The 20,755-nt window shown below is 45.5% G+C and overlaps 1 protein-coding gene across 1 annotated transcript in view; it reads left to right on the forward strand.

The window, feature by feature from the left end:
* The window catches only part of LOC139386696 (collagen alpha-1(XI) chain-like), a 216,715-nt gene that overhangs the window by 143,908 nt on the left and 52,052 nt on the right, over window positions 1-20,755 (forward strand). The window contains exons 27-31 of the mRNA XM_071132517.1: window positions 2,729-2,773; window positions 2,860-2,913; window positions 3,369-3,413; window positions 10,748-10,909; window positions 15,952-16,005. Of these exons, the coding sequence (XP_070988618.1) occupies window positions 2,729-2,773; window positions 2,860-2,913; window positions 3,369-3,413; window positions 10,748-10,909; window positions 15,952-16,005 (360 nt within the window). The remainder of the gene's footprint in view (window positions 1-2,728; window positions 2,774-2,859; window positions 2,914-3,368; window positions 3,414-10,747; window positions 10,910-15,951; window positions 16,006-20,755) is intronic.

Below are 20,755 nucleotides of genomic sequence, written 5' to 3' on the forward strand. Positions count from 1 at the left end.
TAGTAGTTGTAGTATGTAAATAATGCCATACCATATAGTATTGGTATAGTAGTAGTTGTAGTATAGTATTATGTAAATAATGCCAGACCATATAGTATTGGTATAGTAGTAGTTGTAGTATAGTAGTATGTTAATAGTGCCATACCATATAGTATTGGTATAGTAGTAGTTGTAGTATGTTAATAGTGCCATACCATATAGTATTGGTATAGTAGTAGTTATAGTATGTTAATAATGCCATACCATATAGTATTGGTATAGTAGTAGTTGTAGTATAGTAGTATGTTAATAGTGCCATACCATATATTATTGGTATAGTAGTAGTTGTAGTATGTTAATAGTGCCATACTATATAGTATTGGTATAGTAGTAGTTATAGTATGTTAATAGTGCCATACCATATAGTATTGGTATAGTAGTAGTTGTAGTATGTTAATAATGCCAGACCATATAGTATTGGTATAGTAGTAGTTATAGTATAGTAGTATGTTAATAGTGCCATACCATATATTATTGGTATAGTAGTAGTTATAGTATGTTAATAGTGCCATACCATATATTATTGGTATAGTAGTAGTTGTAGTATGTAAATAATGCCATACCATATAGTATTGGTATAGTAGTAGTTATAGTATAGTAGTATGTTAATAATGCCATACCATATAGTATTGGTATAGTAGTAGTTGTAGTATAGTAGTATGTTAATAGTGCCATACCATATAGTATTGGTATAGTAGTAGTTGTAGTATGTTAATAGTGCCATACTATATAGTATTGGTATAGTAGTAGTTGTAGTATGTTAATAATGCCATACCATATAGTATTGGTATAGTAGTAGTTGTAGTATAGTATTATGTTAATAGTGCCAGACCATATAGTATTGGTATAGTAGTAGTTGTAGTATGTTAATAGTGCCATACCATATAGTATTGGTATAGTAGTAGTTGTAGTATAGTAGTATCTTAATAGTGCCATACCATATATTATTGGTATAGTAGTAGTTGCAGTATGTTAATAGTGCCAGACCATATAGTATTGGTATAGTAGTAGTTGTAGTATGTTAATAGTGCCATACCATATAGTATTGGTATAGTAGTAGTTGTAGTATAGTAGTATGTTAATAATGCCATACCATATAGTATTGGTATAGTAGTAGTTGTAGTATAGTAGTATGTAAATAATGCCATACCATATAGTATTGGTATAGTAGTAGTTGTAGTATGTAAATAATGCCATACCATATAGTATTGGTATAGTAGTAGTTGTAGTATAGTATTATGTAAATAATGCCAGACCATATAGTATTGGTATAGTAGTAGTTGTAGTATAGTAGTATGTTAATAGTGCCATACCATATAGTATTGGTATAGTAGTAGTTGTAGTATGTTAATAGTGCCATACCATATAGTATTGGTATAGTAGTAGTTATAGTATGTTAATAATGCCATACCATATAGTATTGGTATAGTAGTAGTTGTAGTATAGTAGTATGTTAATAGTGCCATACCATATATTATTGGTATAGTAGTAGTTGTAGTATGTTAATAGTGCCATACTATATAGTATTGGTATAGTAGTAGTTATAGTATGTTAATAGTGCCATACCATATAGTATTGGTATAGTAGTAGTTGTAGTATGTTAATAATGCCAGACCATATAGTATTGGTATAGTAGTAGTTATAGTATAGTAGTATGTTAATAGTGCCATACCATATATTATTGGTATAGTAGTAGTTATAGTATGTTAATAGTGCCATACCATATATTATTGGTATAGTAGTAGTTGTAGTATGTAAATAATGCCATACCATATAGTATTGGTATAGTAGTAGTTATAGTATAGTAGTATGTTAATAATGCCATACCATATAGTATTGGTATAGTAGTAGTTGTAGTATAGTAGTATGTTAATAGTGCCATACCATATAGTATTGGTATAGTAGTAGTTGTAGTATGTTAATAGTGCCATACCATATAGTATTGGTATAGTAGTAGTTGTAGTATGTTAATAATGCCATACCATATAGTATTGGTATAGTAGTAGTTGTAGTATAGTAGTATGTTAATAATGCCATACCATATAGTATTGGTATAGTAGTAGTTGTAGTATGTAAATAATGCCATACCATATAGTATTGGTATAGTAGTAGTTGTAGTATAGTATTATGTAAATAATGCCATACCATATAGTATTGGTATAGTAGTAGTTGTAGTATAGTAGTATGTAAATAATGCCATACCATATAGTATTGGTATAGTAGTAGTTGTAGTATGTAAATAATGCCATACCATATAGTATTGGTATAGTAGTAGTTGTAGTATAGTATTATGTAAATAATGCCAGACCATATAGTATTGGTATAGTAGTAGTTGTAGTATAGTAGTATGTTAATAGTGCCATACCATATAGTATTGGTATAGTAGTAGTTATAGTATGTTAATAATGCCATACCATATAGTATTGGCATAGTAGTAGTTGTAGTATGTTAATAGTGCCATACCATATAGTATTGGTATAGTAGTAGTTGTAGTATGTTAATAATGCCATACCATATAGTATTGGTATAGTAGTAGTTGTAGTATAGTATTATGTAAATAATGCCAGACCATATAGTATTGGTATAGTAGTAGTTGTAGTATAGTAGTATGTTAATAATGCCATACCATATAGTATTGGTGTGTAATATAGTAAAATGCCAAATAATATAGTATGAATGTTTCTTCCAGGGTCACCCAGGGAAGGAGGGTCCTCCTGGAATGAAAGGAGGCGTCGTAAGTCTGATTTCATTTATTTAAATCTTTTATTAATTCATACCTCATCTGTTATGTTACGCCATTGTCTTGTTTTGTTATGGTAGGGTCATCCTGGTCCTCAGGGTTCTCTTGGCTACCCTGGCCCTCGCGGTGTCAAGGTAACGACCCTTCAGGGGTCACACCCTTTGACCTTTCTGTTGACCTTAGCTTGATTGATTGATTGATTAGCAGTTGTGTCATGCTCACCCTCTTTTTTTAAGTGTAAAACATCTAAATGCTGAGTTGATACATTCTTAGAGTATATATCTATTAAACATTGTTATAGTATATATCTATGAAACATTCTTATAGCATTAAATCGATTATACATTCTTACAGTATATACAGTATCTATTAATTAAACATTCTTACATTCTTATAGTATATATCGATTAAACATTCTTACATTCTTATAGTATATATCTATTAAATATTATTATAGTATATATGTGTTAAACATTCTTACATTCTTATAGTATATATCTATTAAATATTATTATAGTATATATGTGTTAAACATTCTTGCATCTCATGTTGTGTTGAGTCGTCTTTGATCCTCTGCTCCCTCCTACAGGGTGCTGAGGGCGTCAGGGGTCTTAAAGGCGGTGGAGGAGAAAAGGTAAACAACGCCAGTGTCTTCTTTAGCATGGCGGACATTTACAAAATGGCCGCCTCATATTTGTGTTGGAGGTAGAAGTGGTTCTCAACCACAGATCGAGGATCGGATTACCCAACGTTCAATCATAACCTAAACCATTATGGGGGTGGATAAGGTAATATCTGAGAGGGGAAATGTCTACTTCTACCTTCACCATATGTACGTCCCAAAATGGCACCCTATTCCCTATATAGTGCACTACTACCCATGTGGCTCTGGTCAAATGTAGTGCATAGTGTGCCATTTTGGGACAAAAGACATGTCTCATATTTGTAATTCCACACTATTTTTTTGTCAAGCCTTTTTAGCAGGCAGATCTGAAAACCCCTTAAATGTCTATCAGGCTTGAAAGGCTTCAGCTCATTTGGGTAGTAATGGGGTGTAGGACGTTCAGCTGGAATGAAGGAGAATGTGTTAGGTGCTGTGATCTGATAGTAGCTTGATTGGCTGCCATTGTAGTTCCCAGCTGCTCTACACGTTCCATCTAATGTCTCCAGTTTGGTTTTCCTCTCTAGTCGTCATTTTTTATTTTGTTACCTTTATTTAACTAGTCAAGTCCGTTAAAGAACAAATTCTTATTTTCAATGACGGCCTGGGAACAGTGGGTTAACTGGTCTAGGAACAGTGGAACAGTGGGTTAACTGGTCTAGGAACAGTGGGTCAACTGGTCTAGGAACAGTGGGTTAACTGGTCTAGGAACAGTGGGTTAACTGGTCTAGGAACAGGGGAACAGTGGGTTAACTGGTCTAGGAACAGTGGAACAGTGGGTTAACTGGTCTAGGAACAGTGAAACTGAAAGCGCGAACCACTGCTTTTAATCAGGGCAAGGTGTCTGGTAACATGACCGAATACAAACAGTGCAGCTATTCCCTCCGCAAGGCTATCAAACAAGCTAAGCGTCAGTACAGAGACAAAGTAGAATCTCAATTCAACGGCTCAGACACAAGAGGCATGTGGCAGGGTCTACAGTCAATCACGGACTACAGGAAGAAATCCAGCCCAGTCACGGACCAGGATGTCCTGCTCCCAGGCAGACTAAATAACTTTTTTGCCCGCTTTGAGGACAATACAGTGCCACTGACACGGCCTGCAACGAAAACTTGCGGTCTCTCCTTCACTGCAGCCGAGGTGAGTAAGACATTTAAACGTGTTAACCCTCGCAAGGCTGCAGGCCCAGACGGCATCCCCAGCCGCGCCCTCAGAGCATGCGCAGACCAGCTGGCCGGTGTGTTTACGGACATATTCAATCAATCCCTATACCAGTCTGCTGTTCCCACATGCTTCAAGAGGGCCACCATTGTTCCTGTTCCCAAGAAAGCTAAGGTAACTGAGCTAAACGACTACCGCCCCGTAGCACTCACTTCCGTCATCATGAAGTGCTTTGAGAGACTAGTCAAGGACCATATCACCTCCACCCTACCTGACACCCTAGACCCACTCCAATTTGCTTACCGCCCAAATAGGTCCACAGACGATGCAATCTCAACCACACTGCACACTGCCCTAACCCATCTGGACAAGAGGAATACCTATGTGAGAATGCTGTTCATTGACTACAGCTCGGCATTCAACATCATAGTACCCTCCAAGCTCGTCATCAAGCTCGAGACCCTGGGTCTCGACCCCGCCCTGTGCAACTGGGTACTGGACTTCCTGACGGGCCGCCCCCAGGTGGTGAGGGTAGGCAACAACATCTCCTCCCCGCTGATCCTCAACACTGGGGCCCCACAAGGGTGCGTTCTGAGCCCTCTCCTGTACTCCCTGTTCACCTACGACTGCGTGGCCACGCACGCCTCCAACTCAATCATCAAGTTTGCGGACGACACAACAGTGGTAGGCTTGATTACCAACAACGACGAGACGGCCTACAGGGAGGAGGTGAGGGCCCTCGGAGTGTGGTGTCAGGAAAATAACCTCACACTCAACGTCAACAAAACTAAGGAGATGATTGTGGACTTCAGGAAACAGCAGAGGGAACACCCCCCTATCCACATCGATGGAACAGTAGTGGAGAGGGTAGCAAGTTTTAAGTTCCTCGGCATACACATCACAGACAAACTGAATTGGTCCACTCACACAGACAGCATTGTGAAGAAGGCGCAGCAGCGCCTCTTCAACCTCAGGAGGCTGAAGAAATTCGGCTTGTCACCAAAAGCACTCACAAACTTCTACAGATGCACAATCGAGAGCATCCTGGCGGGCTGTATCACCGCCTGGTACGACAACTGCTCCGCCCTCAACCGTAAGGCTCTCCAGAGGGTAGTGAGGTCTGCACAACGCATCACCGGGGGCAAACTACCTGCCCTCCAGGACACCTACACCACCCGATGTCACAGGAAGGCCATAAAGATCATCAAGGACATCAACCACCCGAGCCACTGCCTGTTCACCCCGCTATCATCCAGAAGGCGAGGTCAGTACAGGTGCATCAAAGCTGGGACCGAGAGACTGAAAAACAGCTTCTATCTCAAGGCTATCAGACTGTTAAACAGCCACCACTAACATTGAGTGGCTGCTGCCAACACACTGACACTGACTCAACTCCAGCCACTTTAATAATGGGAATTGATGGGAAATGATGTAAATATATCACTAGCCACTTTAAACAATGCTACCTTATATAATGTTACTTACCCTACATTATTCATCTCATAGGCATACGTATATACTGTACTCTATATCATCGACTGTATCCTTATGTAATACATGTATCACTAGCCACTTTAACTATGCCACTTTGTTTACATACTCATCTCATATGTATATACTGTACTCGATACAATCTACTGTATCTGCCTATGCTGCTCTGTACCATCACTCATTCATATATCCTTATGTACATATTCTTTATCCCCTCACACTGTGTACAAGACAGTAGTTTTGGAATTGTTAGTTAGATTACTTGTTGGTTATTACTGCATTGTCGGAACTAGAAGCACAAGCATTTCGCTACACTCGCATTAACATCTGCTAACCATGTGTATGTGACAAATAAAATTTGATTTGATTTGATTTGATTTGGGTTAACTGGTCTAGGAACAGTGGGTTAACTGGTCTAGGAACAGGGGAACAGTGGGTTAACTGGTCTAGGAACAGGGGAACAGTGGGTTAACTGTTCTAGGAACAGGGGAACAGTGGGTTAACTGGTCTAGGAACAGGGGAACAGTGGGTTAACTGGTCTAGGAACAGGGGAACAGTGGGTTAACTAGTCTAGGAACAGGGGAACAGTGGGTTAACTGGTCTAGGAACAGTGGGTTAACTGGTCTAGGAACAGTGGAACAGTGGGTTAACTGGCCTAGGAACAGTGGGTTAACTGGTCTAGGAACAGTGGAACAGTGGGTTAACTGGCCTAGGAACAGTGGGTTAACTGTTCTAGGAACAGTGGGTTAACTGGTCTAGGAACAGTGGAACAGTGGGTTAACTGGTCTAGGAACAGTGGAACAGTGGGTTAACTGGTCTAGGAACAGTGGGTTAACTGGTCTAGGAACAGTGGGTTAACTGGTCTAGGAACAGTGGGTTAACTGGTCTAGGAACAGTGGAACAGTGGGTTAACTGGTCTAGGAACAGTGGAACAGTGGGTTAACTGGTCTAGGAACAGTGGAACAGTGGGTTAACTGGTCTAGGAACAGTGGGTTAACTGGTCTAGGAACAGTGAGTTAACTGGTCTAGGAACAGTGGAACAGTGGGTTAACTGGTCTAGGAACAGTGGGTTAACTGGCCTAGGATCAGTGGGTTAACTGGTCTAGGAACAGTGGGTTAACTGGCCTAGGAACAGTGGGTTAACTGGTCTAGGAACAGTGGGTTAACTGGCCTAGGGACAGTGGGTTAACTGGTCTAGGAACAGTGGGTTAACTGGCCTAGGGACAGTGGGTTAACTGGCCTAGTAACAGTGGGTTAACTGGCCTAGGAACAGTGGGTTAACTGGCCTAGGAACAGTGGGTTAACTGGTCTAGGAACAGTGGGTTAACTGGCCTAGGGACAGTGGGTTAACTGGTCTAGGAACAGTGGGTTAACTGGCCTAGGGACAGTGGGTTAACTGGCCTAGTAACAGTGGGTTAACTGGCCTAGGAACAGTGGGTTAACTGGTCTAGGAACAGTGGGTTAACTGGCCTAGGAACAGTGGGTTAACTGGTCTAGGAACAGTGGGTTAACTGGCCTAGGGACAGTGGGTTAACTGGTCTAGGAACAGTGGGTTAACTGGCCTAGGGACAGTGGGTTAACTGGCCTAGTAACAGTGGGTTAACTGGCCTAGGGACAGTGGGTTAACTGGTCTAGGAACAGTGGGTTAACTGGCCTAGGGACAGTGGGTTAACTGGCCTAGGAACAGTGGGTTAACTGGCCTAGGAACAGTGGGTTAACTGGCCTAGGGACAGTGGGTTAACTGGCCTAGGGACAGTGGGTTAACTGGCCTAGGAACAGTGGGTTAACTGGTCTAGGAACAGTGGGTTAACTGGTCTAGGAACAGTGGGTTAACTGGCCTAGGGACAGTGGGTTAACTGGTCTAGGAACAGTGGGTTAACTGGCCTAGGGACAGTGGGTTAACTGGCCTAGTAACAGTGGGTTAACTGGCCTAGGAACAGTGGGTTAACTGGTCTAGGAACAGTGGGTTAACTGGCCTAGGAACAGTGGGTTAACTGGTCTAGGAACAGTGGGTTAACTGGCCTAGGGACAGTGGGTTAACTGGTCTAGGAACAGTGGGTTAACTGGCCTAGGGACAGTGGGTTAACTGGCCTAGTAACAGTGGGTTAACTGGCCTAGGGACAGTGGGTTAACTGGTCTAGGAACAGTGGGTTAACTGGCCTAGGGACAGTGGGTTAACTGGCCTAGGAACAGTGGGTTAACTGGCCTAGGAACAGTGGGTTAACTGGCCTAGGGACAGTGGGTTAACTGGCCTAGGGACAGTGGGTTAACTGGCCTAGGAACAGTGGGTTAACTGGTCTAGGAACAGTGGGTTAACTGGTCTAGGAACAGTGGGTTAACTGGCCTAGGAACAGTGGGTTAACTGGTCTAGGAACAGTGGGTTAACTGGTCTAGGAACAGTGGGTTAACTGGTCTAGGAACAGTGGGTTAACTGGTCTAGGAACAGTGGGTTAACTGGTCTAGGAACAGGGGAACAGTGGGTTAACTGGTCTAGGAACAGGGGAACAGTGGGTTAACTGGTCTAGGAACAGTGGGTTAACTGCCTTGTTCAGGGGGCAGAACGACATATTTTTACCTTGTCAGCTCTGGGGATTCGATCTTGCAACCTTTCCGGTTACTAGTCCAAAGCTCTAACCACAAGACTACCTGCTACCCCTACACTCTAACCACTAGACTACCTGCCGTCCCTACACTCTAACCACTAGGCTACCTGCCGTCCCTACACTCTAACCACTAGACTACCTGCCGTCCCTACACTCTAACCACTAGACTACCTGCCGTCCCTACACTCTAACCACTAGGCTACCTGCCGTCCCTACACTCTAACCACTAGGCTACTTGCCGTCCCTACACTCTAACCACTAGGCTACCTGCCGCCCCTACACTCTAACCACTAGGCTACCTGCCGTCCCTACACTCTAACCACTAGGCTACTTGCCGTCCCTACACTCTAACCACTAGGCTACCTGCCGCCCCTACACTCTAACCACTAGGCTACCTGCCGTCCCTACACTCTAACCACTAGGCTACCTGCCGTCCCTACACTCTAACCACTAGGCTACCTGCCGTCCCTACACTCTAACCACTAGGCTACCTGCCGCCCCTACACTCTAACCACTAGTCTACCTGCCGTCCCTACACTCTAACCACTAGTCTACCTGCCGTCCCTACACTCTAACCACTAGCCTACCTGCCGTCCCTACACTCTAACCACTAGACTACCTGCCGACCCTACACTCTAACCACTAGGTTACCTGCCGTCCCTACACTCTAACCACTAGGTTACCTGCCGTCCCTACACTCTAACCACTAGGCTACCTGCCGTCCCTACACTCTAACCACTAGGCTACCTGCCGTCCCTACACTCTAACCACTAGGCTACACAGTGAGACTGTTAAAAAAAAAACAGGACAAACAGGAGGTTATGTATGAAAAGGTCTGTCTGACATCACCACTGCTTAGTCCCAGTAGGTACGAGGACTCAGTAGAACCCCAAGACGGTAATAGTGTGGTAGAGTCCCTTAGTGCTATTTGGGAAGGATAGCCTCTTGAAGTTGTTTCTGTGTGAAAATGCAGAGCGCAATTAAGGGGTGCTTTCTTTTTTTTTGTTGTTGTACTTTTTTACCCCTTTATCCTCCCCGAATTGGTAGTTACAGCCTTGTCCCATCGCTGCAACTCCCATACAGTCTAGGGACAGTTTTGAAGGTCGAGAGCCTATGCGTCCCCCAAAAACACGACCCTGCCAAGCCTCACTGCTTCTTGACACACTACTCGCTTGACCCGGAAGCCAGCCGCACCAATGTGTCGGAGGAAACACAGTCCAGCTGGCGACCGAAGTCAGCGTGCACTGCGCCCGGGCCGTCACAATGAGTCGCTAGAACACAAGGGTACAAGGAGGAAACAGGAAACAGGAAAACCCTCCCCTAACCCCGGACGATGCTGGGCCAATTGTGCGGCCGGCTGCGACACAGCCTGGGATCGAACCCGGATCTGTAGTGACGCCTCTATCACTGCTGCGCCACTCAGGAGGCCTAAGGGTGCTTTCTGATATAGGCGTTTCTTGATACCATTAATGCTGGACCTTGGTCTATGGTTGGTTCTTTCGCGTCGGCGGGGACAACAGTTGTTGACAACTATAGCATTGTAGCTAAGCCTAACCCTTTTCCTCACCTTAACATCAGTCTCCTAACCTGCCATATAAACAAATCATCTGTGTCGAGAAAACATCAGTCTTATAACACCCTAACTGATCAATGGCATTGTATCAATGGGCATATCCTCAATATCAGGGAACACAAAAATTAAGAAACGCCCGGAATTGCGGTCTGCACCATATTCTGTACAAGGGTTGTTGAGAAACACATGCCAACTGCATTCTCAGGTCTGACCGGATGATGTCAGGAGATCACAATATTCTGTAACTCTGCAATTCACCATGCTACCACTAGATGTCACCATTTATCACCCCAAGTTTACAGCGTATGCTTCTAAAGCCTGGCTGCTCATGTAAAAAAAATAATAATAATTAAAAAGAGTTTGCTTTTTTTTTTTACTTTTTAAATTATTAATATGACGGTGATATTCTAGAATAGTCCAAGATAACCCACTGCTCAGTGAAAAAAATGCATATATTTCTATTTCCTGTGTTTTTTCAGGGAGAGGATGGTTTTCCAGGTTTCAAGGGTGACATGGGCATCAAGGGAGACAAGGGAGAGCTCGGTGTCCTAGGAACCAGAGGTGAAGACGGACCTGAAGGCCCCAAAGGTCGATCCGGCCCCAACGGAGAGGCTGGCCCCATCGGGTCGGCTGGAGAGAAGGTACTGACACCTCACAATCACGATCGTCACTATCACTAAAACTGTCACTAAAACAATCACTACCACTAACCCTACCACTATCACTATCACTAGCACTAACCCTACCACTAACCCTACCACTACCACTAACCCTACCACTAACCCTACCACTAACCCTACCACTACCACTACCACTACCACTATCACTATCACTAACCCTACCACTACCACTACCACTATCACTAAAACTGTCACTATCACTAAAACTGTCACTAAAACAATCACTACCACTAACCCTACCACTAACACTACCACTATCACTACCACTAACCCTACCACTACCACTACCACTAACCCTACCACTATTTATACCTCTATCACTATCACTAACCCTACCACTATCACTACCACTACCACTAACCCTACCACTGACCCTACCACTACCACTAACCTTACCACTACCACAACAACTAACCCTACCACTACCACTAACCCTACCACTAACCCTACCACTACCACTAACCCTACCACTACCAAACCACTAACCCTACCACTATCACTAACCCTACCACTATCACTACCCCTACCATTACCACTATCACTACCACTAACCCTACCACAAACACTAACCCTACCACTACCACTAACCCTACCACTACCACTACCATTATGACTAACCCTACCACTTCCACTACCACTAACCCTACCACTACCACTACCACAACCACTAACCCTACCACTACCAGTACCACTACCACTTCCACTACCACTATCACTACCACTACCACAACCACTAACCCTACCACTACCACTACCACTACCACTAACCCTTCCACTACCACTACCACAACCACTAACCCTACCACTACCACTAACCCTACCACTACCACTACTATTACCACTAACCCTACCACTACCAGTACCACTACCACTACCACTTTCACTACCACTACCACTACCACAACCACTAACCCTACCACTACCACTAACCCTACCACTAACCCTACCACTACCACTACCACTACCACTAACCCTACCACTACCACTAACCCTACCATTACCACTAACCCTACCACTACCAGTACCACTACCACTTTCACTACCACTACCACTACCACTAACCCTACCACTAACCCTACCAGTACCACTACCACTAACCCTACCACTACCATTAACCCTACCACTACCACTAACCCTACCACTACCACTACCACTAACCCTACCACTAACCCTACCACTACCATTAACCCTACCACTACCATTAACCCTACCACTACCACTAACCCTACCACTACCACTACCCCTACCACTAACCCTACCACTACCACTAACCCTACCACTACCACTAACCCTACCAATACCACTACCACTACCACTACCACTAACCCTACCACTACCACTAACCCTACCACTACCACTACCAGTACCACTACCACTTTCACTACCACTACCACTACCACTACCACTAACCCTACCACTACCACTAACCCTAACCCTACCACTACCACTAACCCTACCACTACCACTACCACTAACTCTACCACAACACTAACCCTACCACTACCACTAACCCTACCACTACCACTAACCCTACCACTACCACTAACCCTACCCCTACCACTACCACTAACCCTACCACTAACCCTACCCCTACCACTGCCACTAACCCTACCACTACCACTAACCCTACCACTACCACTAACCCTACCACTAACCCTACCCCTACCACTACCACTAACCCTACCACTACCACTAACCCTACCACTACCACTAACCCTACCACTAACCCTACCACTACCACTAACCCTACCACTAACCCTACCACTACCACTAACCCTACCACTAACCCTACCACTACCACTAACCCTACCACTAACCCTACCACTACCACTAACCCTACCACTACCACTAACCCTACCACTAACCCTACCACTACCACTAACCCTACCACTAACCCTACCACTAACCCTACCACTAACCCTACCACTAACCCTAACCCTACCACTACCACTACCAGTACCACTAACCCTACCACTACCACTAACCCTACCACTACCAGTACCACTAACCCTACCACTACCACTACCACTACCACTAACCCTACCACTAACCCTACCACTACCACTAACCCTACCACTACCACTAACCCTACCACTAACCCTACCACTACCACTAACCCTACCACTAACCCTACCACTAACCCTACCACTAACCCTACCACTACCACTAACCCTACCACTAACCCTACCACTAACCCTACCACTACCACTAACCCTACCACTAACCCTACCACTAACATTACCACTACCACTACCACTACCACTAACACTACCATGACCACTACCACTACCACTACCCCTACCACTACCACTACCACTACCACTACCCCTACCACTACCAGTACCACTACCACTACCCCTACCACTACCAGTACCACTACCACTACCCCTACCACTACCACTACCACTACCAGTACCACTACCCCTACCACTACCAGTACCACTACCACTACCACTACCACTAACCCTACCACTACCACTAACCCTACCACTAACATTACCACTACCACTACCAGTACCACTACCACTACCACTACCACTACCACTAACCCTAACCCTACCACTACCAGTACCACTACCACTAACCCTAACCCTACCACTAACATTACCACTACCACTAACCCTACCACTAACATTACCACTACCACTAACCCTACCACTACCCCTACCACTACCAGTACCACTACCACTACCACTAACCCTACCACTACCCCTACCACTACCAGTACCAGTACCACTACCACTACCCCTACCACTACCACTACCACTACCACTACCACTACCACTACCACTAACCCTACCACTAACCTACCACTACCAGTACCACTAACCCTACCACTACCACTACCACTACCAGTACCAGTACCACTACCACTACCCCTACCACTACCAGTACCACTACCACTACCACTAACCCTACCACTACCCCTACCACTACCAGTACCAGTACCACTACCACTACCCCTACCACTACCACTACCACTACCACTACCACTACCACTACCACTAACCCTACCACTAACCTACCACTACCAGTACCACTAACCCTACCCCTACCACTACCACTACCACTACCACTACCACTACCACTACCACTAACCCTACCACTAACCTACCACTACCAGTACCACTAACCCTACCACTAACATTACCACTACCACTACCACTACCACTACCACTACCACTACCCCTACCACTACCAGTACCACTACCACTACCACTAACCCTACCACTACCACTAACCCTACCACTAACCCTACCACTACCACTAACCCTACCACTAACCCTACCACTAACCCTACCACTAACCCTACCACTAACCCTAACCCTACCACTACCACTACCAGTACCACTAACCCTACCACTACCACTAACCCTACCACTACCAGTACCACTAACCCTACCACTACCACTACCACTACCACTAACCCTACCACTAACCCTACCACTACCACTAACCCTACCACTACCACTAACCCTACCACTAACCCTACCACTACCACTAACCCTACCACTAACCCTACCACTAACCCTACCACTAACCCTACCACTACCACTAACCCTACCACTAACCCTACCACTAACCCTACCACTACCACTAACCCTACCACTAACCCTACCACTAACATTACCACTACCACTACCACTACCACTAACACTACCATGACCACTACCACTACCACTACCCCTACCACTACCACTACCACTACCACTACCCCTACCACTACCAGTACCACTACCACTACCCCTACCACTACCAGTACCACTACCACTACCCCTACCACTACCACTACCACTACCAGTACCACTACCCCTACCACTACCAGTACCACTACCACTACCACTACCACTAACCCTACCACTACCACTAACCCTACCACTAACATTACCACTACCACTACCAGTACCACTACCACTACCACTACCACTACCACTACCACTAACCCTAACCCTACCACTACCAGTACCACTACCACTAACCCTAACCCTACCACTAACATTACCACTACCACTAACCCTACCACTAACATTACCACTACCACTAACCCTACCACTACCCCTACCACTACCAGTACCACTACCACTACCACTAACCCTACCACTACCCCTACCACTACCAGTACCAGTACCACTACCACTACCCCTACCACTACCACTACCACTACCACTACCACTACCACTACCACTAACCCTACCACTAACCTACCACTACCAGTACCACTAACCCTACCACTACCACTACCACTACCAGTACCAGTACCACTACCACTACCCCTACCACTACCAGTACCACTACCACTACCACTAACCCTACCACTACCCCTACCACTACCAGTACCAGTACCACTACCACTACCCCTACCACTACCACTACCACTACCACTACCACTACCACTACCACTAACCCTACCACTAACCTACCACTACCAGTACCACTAACCCTACCCCTACCACTACCACTACCACTACCACTACCACTACCACTACCACTACCACTAACCCTACCACTAACCTACCACTACCAGTACCACTAACCCTACCACTAACATTACCACTACCACTACCACTACCACTACCACTACCACTACCACTACCACTAACCCTACCACTAACCTACCACTACCAGTACCACTAACCTACCACTACCACTACCACTAACCTACCACTACCACTAACCTACCACTACCAGTACCACTAACCCTACCACTAACCTACCACTACCACTACCACTACCAGTACCACTAACCTACCCCTACCACTACCAGTACCACTACCACTACACTACCAGTACCACTAACCTACCCCTACCACTACCAGTACCACTACCCCTACCACTACCAGTACCACTACCCCTACCACTACCAGTACCACTAACCTACCACTACCAGTACCACTAACCTCCCACTACCACTACCAGTACCACTAACCTACCACTACCAGTACCACTAACCTCCCTATCTTGATCTGTTTTTAAGAACCTGTATTTTCTTTGTTGTTGTTTAGGGTAAACTTGGTGTCCCCGGGTTACCCGGTTACCCAGGAAGACAAGGACCTAAGGTATGTGAAAACAGGGTGTGTGTGTGCGTGCCTGTTTGTGTGCTTGAGTGTGTGCGTGCGTGTGTATGTATGAGTGTGTGTGTGTGTGTGTGTGTGTAAGTAATTGAGTGAGTGAATGCGTGTGTGTGTGTGTTTATATTGCTGACTCTTCCTCCTACCCATCTTCTACTCATCCTGAGTTATCCAATGAGGCATCTGCTGATGTCATCACCTGTCCATACTCCTTCCTGTATTTATGAATCAGCCTTTTGGGCCCTGGTTAAAATTAGTGCACTATCAAGTGAATAGGGTTCAACTTGGGACAGACACCTCTGTCACTTTGGGACAGACACCCCTGTCACTTTGGGACAGACAACCCTGTCACTTTGGGACAGACACCCCTGTCACTTTGGGACAGACAAGCCTGTCACTTTGGGACAGACACTATGTCACTTTGGGACAGACACCCCTGTCACTTTGGGACAGACAACCCTGTGACTTTGGGACAGACACCCCTGTCACTTTTGGACAGACACCCTTGTCACTTTGGGACAGACACTATGTCACTTTGGGACAGACACCCCTGTCACTTTGGGACAGACACCCCTGTCACTTTGGGACAGACATCCCTGTCACTTTGGGACAGACACCCCTGTCACTTTGGGACAGACAACCCCTGTCACTTCAGGACAGACACCCCTGTCACTTTGGGACAGACACCCCTGTCACTTTGGGACAGACACCCCTGTCACTTTGGGACAGACACCCCTGTCACTTTGGGACAGACACCCCTGTCACTTTGGGACAGACACCCCTGTCACTTTGGGACAGACACTATGTCACTTTGGGACAGACACCCCTGTCACTTTGGGACAGAAACCCCTGTCACTTTGGGACAGACACCCCTGTCACTTTGGGACAGAAACCCCTGTCACTTTGGGACAGAAACCCCTGTCACTTTGGGACAGACACCCCTGTCACTTTGGGACAGACAACCCTGTCACTTTGGGACAGACACCCCTGTCACTTTGGGACAGACACCCCTGTCACTTTGGGACAGACAACCCTGTCACTTTGGGACAGACACCTCTGTCACTTTGGGACAGACACCTCTGTCACTTTGGGACAGACACCCCTGTCACTTTGGGACAGACAACCCTGTCACTTTGGGACAGACACCTCTGTCACTTTGGGACAGACACCTCTGTCACTTTGGGACAGACACTATGTCAGTGGAACAGTTGGCTAAACAGAGTGATTCAGTCACTATGCCCCGGGGGAGTTGTTCAGAAACCAGTCCCTGATTAGGAAATAAAGAAAACATCTACATTTAGAAATGTTCATAGTGTATGAAAAGGTAGGTCGCCGAGGTTTGGAGTTGATTTGACCTCTCCCTTTTCTTCCCTCTGTAAACAAGTGACTGAGGGTTATTACTGTTGCTGCGTGGCTCTGGCAGTCTCTGTTAACAGCTTTCTCCCAGTGTTAATTCACCAAGCTATTTGCAATCGCTTTGTCTGTCTTGTGAGTGAAGTGCAAATCAAACTTGGCTGCTATCTTTTCCTCTTCTCCTCTCCTCCTCTCCTTCTTTCCTGCCTTTTCCAGCTCTCCTTTCTTCTCTTATCCTTCCTCTCCTCTTCTCCCCTCCCCTCCTCCTCTTCTCCCCTCCTCTCCTCCTCTTATCCCCTCTCCTTCTCCTCTCCTTCTCTCCTGCCTTTTCCAGCTCTCCTTTCTTCTCTTATCCTTCCTCTCCTCTTCTCCCCTCCCCTCCTCCTCTTCTCCCCTCCTCTCCTCCTCTTATCCCCTCTCCTTCTCCTCCTCCTCTCCTCCCCTCTCCTCCTCCTCCTCTTCTCCCCTCTTCTCCTCCTCCCCTCCCCTCTCCTCCTCTTCTCCCCTCTTCTCACTGTTTAGTTTAGCAGAACTTGCAACGATGTGATAAAAAAATAATTAAGCCAAAGAGATCCTTCTCCCTTCCTAGCTGTCACCACTGTTTTTCTTAATGCTGTCCTCACAAGTAGCACAGCCACTGTCCTCACAAATAACACAGTCACTGTCCTCACAAATAGCACAGTCACTGTCCTCACAAGTAGCACAGTCACTGTCCTCACAAGTAGCACAGTCACTGTCTTCACAAGTCGCACAGTAACTGTCCTCACAAATAGCACAGTCACTGTCCTCACAAATAGCACAGTCACTGTCCTCACAAATAGCACAGTCACTGTCCTCACAAGTAGCACAGTCACTGTCCTCACAAATAGCACAGTCACTGTCCTCACAAGTAGCACAGTCACTGTCCTCACAAATAGCACAGTCACTGTCTTCACAAGTAGCACAGTCACTGTCCTCACAAATAGCACAGTCACTGTCCTCACAAGTAGCACAGTCACTGTCCTCACAAATAGCACAGTCACTGTCCTCACAAATAGCACAGTCACTGTCCTCACAAATAGCACAGTCACTGTCCTCACAAATAGCACAGTCACTGTCCTCACAAGTAGCACAGTCACTGTCCTCACAAATAGCACAGTCACTGTCCTCACAAATAGAACAGTCACTGTCCTCACAAATAGCACAGTCACTGTCCTCACAAATAGAACAGTCACTGTCCTCACAAATAGCACAGTCACTGTCCTCACAAATAGCGCAGTCACTGTCCTCACAAATAGCACAGTTACTGTCCTCACAAATAGCACAGTCACTGTCCTCACAAATAGAACAGTCACTGTCCTCACAAATAGCACAGTCACTGTCCTCACAAATAGCACAGTTACTGTCCTCACAAGTAGCACAGTCACTGTCCTCACAAATAGAAGTCACTGTCCTCACAAATAGCACAGTCACTGTCCTCACAAGTAGCACAGTCACTGTCCTCACAAATAGCACAGCCACTGTCCTCACAAACAGCACAGTCACTGTCCTCACAAATAGCACAGTCACTGTCCTCACAAATAACACAGTCACTGTCCTCACAAATAGCACAGTCACTGTCCTCACAAATAGCACAGTCACTGTCTTCACAAGTAGCACACAGTCACTGTCCTCACAAATAACACAGTCACTGTCCTCACAAATAACACAGTCACTGTCCTCAGAAATAGAACAGTCACTGTCCTCACAAATAGCACAGGCACTGTCCTCACAAGTAGCACAGTCACTGTCCTCACAAATAGCACAGTCACTGTCCTCACAAGTAGCACAGTCACTGTCCTCACAAGTAGCACAGTCACTGTCCTCACAAATAGGACAGTCACTGTCCTCACAAATAGCACAGTCACTGTCCTCACAAATAGCACAGTCACTGTCCTCACAAATAGCACAGTCACTGTCCTCACAAATAGCACAGTCACTGTCCTCACAAATAGCACAGTCACTGTCCTCACAAATAGAACAGTCAGTGTCCTCACAATTAGAAGTCAGTGTCCTCACAAATAACACAGTCACTGTCCTCACAAATAGCACAGTCACTGTCCTCACAAATAGCACAGTCACTGTCCTCACAAATAGAAGTCACTGTCCTCACAAATAGCACAGTCACTGTACACACAAATAGCACAGTCACTGTCCTCACAAATAGCACAGTCACTGTCCTCACAAATAGCACAGTCACTGTCCTCACAAATAGCACAGTCAATGTCCTCACAAGTAGCACAGTCACTGTCCTCACAAATAGCACAGTCACTGTCCTCACAAATAGCACAGTCACTGTCCTCACAAATAGCACAGTCACTGTCCTCACAAATAGCACAGTCACTGTCCTCACAAGTAGCACAGTCACTGTCCTCACAAATAGCACAGTCACTGTCCTCACAAATAGCACAGTCACTGTCCTCACAAATAGCACAGTCACTGTCCTCACAAATAGCACAGTCACTGTCCTCACAAATAGCACAGTCACTGTCCTCACAAATAGCACAGTCACTGTCCTCACAAATAGCACACAGTCACTGTCCTCACAAATAGAACAGTCACTGTCCTCACAAATAGCACAGTCACTGTCCTCACAAGTAGCACAGTCACTGTCCTTACAAATAGCGCAGTCACTGTCCTCACAAATAGCACAGTCACTGTCCTCACAAATAGCACAGTCACTGTCCTCACAAATAGCACAGTCACTGTCCTCAAAAGTAGCACAGTCACTGTCCTCACAAATAGCACAGCCACTGTCCTCACAAATAGCACAGTCACTGTCCTCACAAATAGAAGTCACTGTCCTCACAAATAGCACAGTCACTGTCCTCACAAATAGCACAGTCACTGTCCTCACAAGTAGCACAGTCACTGTCCTCACAAATAGCACAGTCACTGTCCTCACAAATAACACAGTCACTGTCCTCACAAATAGCACAGTCACTGTCCTCACAAATAGCACAGTCACTGTCCTCACAAATAGCACAGTCACTGTCCTCACAAATAACACAGTCACTGTCCTCACAAATAGCACAGTCACTGTCCTCACAAATAGCACAGTCACTGTCTTCACAAATAGCACACAGTCACTGTCCTCACAAATAACACAGTCACTGTCCTCACAAATAACACAGTCACTGTCCTCAGAAATAGAACAGTCACTGTCCTCACAAATAGCACAGTCACTGTCCTCACAAGTAGCACAGTCACTGTCCTCACAAATAGCACAGTCACTGTCCTCACAAGTAGCACAGTCACTGTCCTCACAAGTAGCACAGTCACTGTCCTCACAAATAGCACAGTCACTGTCCTCACAAATAGCACAGTCACTGTCTTCACAAATAGCACAGTCACTGTCCTCACAAAT

The sequence above is a fragment of the Oncorhynchus clarkii genome, chromosome 28 (genome assembly GCF_045791955.1).
Source record: "Oncorhynchus clarkii lewisi isolate Uvic-CL-2024 chromosome 28, UVic_Ocla_1.0, whole genome shotgun sequence".
NCBI lineage: Eukaryota > Metazoa > Chordata > Actinopteri > Salmoniformes > Salmonidae > Oncorhynchus > Oncorhynchus clarkii.